The sequence below is a fragment of the Sorghum bicolor genome, chromosome 9 (assembly GCF_000003195.3).
Source record: "Sorghum bicolor cultivar BTx623 chromosome 9, Sorghum_bicolor_NCBIv3, whole genome shotgun sequence".
Lineage (NCBI taxonomy): Eukaryota > Viridiplantae > Streptophyta > Magnoliopsida > Poales > Poaceae > Sorghum > Sorghum bicolor.
This window is the reverse complement of record NC_012878.2, coordinates 59,278,144-59,282,159: the sequence shown is the minus strand read 5'-3', so window position 1 is coordinate 59,282,159 and position 4,016 is coordinate 59,278,144. Positions and strand designations below refer to the sequence as shown.

General features: G+C 49.3%; 1 protein-coding gene across 1 annotated transcript; it reads left to right on the top strand.

Moving 5' to 3' along the window:
* LOC8066570 (rhamnogalacturonate lyase) lies at positions 489 to 3,669 on the top strand. The gene is made up of 5 exons (XM_021447987.1): positions 489 to 625; positions 905 to 964; positions 1,474 to 2,038; positions 2,149 to 2,574; positions 2,712 to 3,669. Exons 1-5 carry the CDS (start codon positions 489 to 491, stop codon positions 3,567 to 3,569), a joined length of 2,046 nt encoding a protein of 681 aa, XP_021303662.1. The 3' UTR covers positions 3,570 to 3,669.

The window sequence follows — 4,016 nt, the reverse complement described above, 5'->3', positions numbered from 1 at the left end:
GCTTTCCGATCCGTTGAGGAGCAGAGCTAGCGTTGGGTCTCAAGCTAGGCTGGCTCTGGCCTGCCTGCCTCTGCTGGGTGAGGTGAGCTGAGTAGTGGGTGCTGGCGGCGCGAGATGAGATGAGATAATCAGTGCACTGCACGCACGCCGAGGATACGATATGATAGTGTGATAGGAATCAGCTCCATTGATCTTTCGAAAAAAAAAAAAGGAATCAGCTCCATCTGCATGGATAGGAAGGAAGGAAGAAAGGCCGCTGAGCCTGAGATGAGCTTTTTATTTCGGTGTAGCGGACATGCATCCAGTCGTCAGTTGCGCATCATCCTGCATGCCGTTGCCGGCCGGCCGGTCTGATTTGAGGGCTGCTTAATTGTCGCCGCGCAGTCAGCTCTCGATCGGACAGTCGGCAATAATAATAATCCCCCTGCTACTGCTATTTGCGTTGACGACAGACAACATCAGTACAGTACGTAACACACAATACATGCATGCAGGTGGTCGTGGTGGACAATGGCATGGTGCAGGTGTCGCTGTCCACGCCGCAGGGCCACATCACCGCCGTCCGCGTCAACAGCGACCACCAAAACCTGCTGCACTACAACGCCACCCAAGCAAACTCAGGAGGGTATGTGTATGCATTAGTATTTAACAAGCTAGCTTCATTCGGATTCCGCCGGCCGGATTTGCATTGTACACAAAACATATCAATAAGATTATACTAAATATGCTTAATTAGTACATCTGTACAAATACCAAATACATATGGACAAAAGAAGTACAACTTACAGCCTGCCTGCATGCATGCCCGGCCGGTTTTATATATGATTTATGTATGTTGATCCATATTTCAAGTCGTCCCTCGATCCATCATTGTCAAAATCTTTGGAACTCGATCTCTTTGCAGGTACTGGGATGTGGTTTGGAACTACCCTGGCTCAAATCAACCAAAAGGAATGATGGATATGTAAGTGTCTGCTACTGCTGCTACTCATTATATTTAAAAGTAATTAGGAGTCTTATTTTTTTAGCACCTACTGTTAGATATAAAGTTGCATACATATATCGTCTTTCCATTGATCGAGTTGATTCTGTAGCAACATATATAGGTGATGCATTGTAAGATTAATGAATGGCCAAGTATACGTCTAAGAACTTGTGTGCTAACTCAATTCGACGACTTATATTTCATACAGTTTATATAATTTGGCCCTGGCTAATTGCAAATTTATTTCTTTGTTCATGCATGATTATTGCAAATCTTGTTAATTTCTTTAGTATTCTTTAATTAGGAGAACTGAAAGATGCACAGTATATCATTGCAATTTTCATTAATTAATTGTTAAGTTGCTGATCGATTTATGGTCACACAGCTAGCTAGCTAGCCTAGCAACAAATTAGTAATCTAATTAAGGGGTTTGATGAACGATGATACACATGCATGTTGAATGACGATGTACAATATAAAATACACAGGTTGGATGGTACAGAGTTCAAGGTTGTATCCTCAGATGAAGAGCAAGTGGAGCTTTCTTTCAGGAGCTCATACAGTCCTTCGTCATCACCTCCAAACAGCCTCCGGCTAAACGTAGACAAGAGGTTTGTGATGCTGCGAGGCAGCTCCGGGTTCTACTGCTACGCCATCTTGGAGCATGCCCGGGAGTGTCCAGCGCTCAACATCTCCGTGGCTCGCCTCGCCTTCAAGCTCAACGAGGACAGGTTCCGTTACATGGCCATCTCCGACGACATCCAGAGATACATGCCGAGTGCGGCGGACAGGGATCCACCCCGCGGCGTGCCGCTGGACTACAAGGAGGCCGTCCTGCTGGTGGACCCCGTGGAGCCGGAGTTCAAAGGCGAGGTGGATGACAAGTACCAGTACTCCATGGACAACAAGGATAACACGGTGCACGGATGGATCGCCGCCGATTCCGGCGGCGGTGGCGTCGGCTTCTGGGTCATCACTCCCAGCAACGAGTTCAAGAACGGCGGGCCGCTCAAGCGGGAGCTCACCTCCCACACCGGCCCCACCTCCCTCTCGGTAAGCATGCATGCATTATCTGCTGGTGACTACTGTTCTGGACTTCTGGTGCGTGGCCGGTGACCATGCATGATGCACCCAATGCCGGCCGACCGGACTGCATGCTGCAGGTGTTTCTAGGGCCGCATTACGTGGGCAAGGACATGGTTATCAATTTCGAGGAGGGCGAGTACTGGAAGAAAGTGCTGGGCCCCATCTTCGTCTACCTCAACTCCGGCCACCACCCGCTGCCCGCCGCCGGCGGCTCCAACGACGACGACGACGACAATGTCACCAATCATCTCTGGGAGGACGCCAAGGCGCAGGCGCAGGCAGAGGTGAGCAAATGGCCCTACAGCTTCCCCCGGTCGCCGGACTTTGCAAAGGCAGGTGAGAGAGGTTCCGTCACAGGGAGGCTCTGGGTCAGGGACAGGTCCTACTCCAACAACGACGACAAGCAGCAGGCAGCAGCGACGCAGCAGCCTGAGCCTGCTGCCATGGCTTATGTCGGCCTCGCTTCGCCTGGCAAACCTGGCTCCTGGGCCACAGAGAGCAAGGTATGTATTTAGATTTAGCCATGCATTTAGGAGTATGTATTATACTATATATGCATGCATCTCAACCTTTTAATTTTAATTTGTCGTCTCAAGATAGATAATTAATTAACATTCCAACTATGCATGCATATATGCAGGGGTATCAGTTCTGGACGAGGGCCACATCGGACGGCAGCTTCAGCATCGGCAATGTCCGTGAAGGGACGTACAATCTGTACGCATGGGTTCCCGGGATCCTTGGAGACTACATGCATGTGTCTCCTGTAACCATAGCAGCAAGTGCCACCGCCGCCGTCGTCAACCTCGGTGACGACCTCGTGTTCGAGCCTCCAAGATCAGGGCCCACGCTGTGGGAGATCGGCGTCCCGGACCGGACGGCGGCGGAGTTCTACGTCCCTGACGCCGACCCCAAGTACGCCAGCAGGCTGTTTCTCACCAAGGACAGGTACCGGCAGTACGGCTTGTGGGAGAGGTACGCCGCCCTGTACCCTGCAGGCGACCTCGTGTTCACGGTCGGCAAGAGCAACCACTCCAGGGACTGGTTCTTTGCTCATGTCACAAGAAGAGTCGTCGGCGGCGGCGGCGTCGTGGGCAACAACAATAATAATATTGAGACGACGACGACGACGACGACGACGAGCATAGTGCCAACGACATGGCAGATACGTTTCCATCTGGACCGAGTGGTGGCAGACGGCACCTACACCCTGCGCATTGCTCTCGCAGCCTCTCACATGTCCAACCTCAAGGTGCAAGTGAACAGCGGCGCCGGCGCCGGCGCCGGAGGAGAGGTGAATCTGTTGGGCGACAACAACGCCATCGCGCGGCACGGCATACGCGGCACGCAGTGGAGCCTGGACATGGATGTCAAGGGCCACCTGCTCAACCAAGGGGACAACACCATCTACATCAACCAGACAACTCCCTACCAGTTTGCCGGGGTCATGTACGACTACATTCGCCTTGAAGGGCCTTCCACTTCCACATATAGCTAGGGCTGCCCTCTTACCTGCTATACAGAATACTGCTCCTTGTGTATTAAATTATAAATCAGTTTTGATTTTTCAATATTATGTATATGCTAAATTATACTCCCTCCATCCCAAATTGTAAGTCATTAGAATCTTGGAGGGTCAAACTATCCTAAATTTGACCAAATTTATATGATAAAATAATTATTATTATTATATCAATTAAGTATCATTAGATTCTTTCTTAATTATATTTTTTATATTATATTCATTTTATGTTACAAATCTTAGTATTTCTCTCTATAATTTTGATCAAACTTGAAATACTTTGACTCTCCAAGGTTCTTGGAATGACTTATAATTTGGAATGGAGGGAGTAATTTGGAATTGAGGAAGTATATGCTAACTAGAGTAGTGGCTTGGATATATGACTTGCCCCAAGATCATTGTTTTGCTTGTACTCTCTCTCTA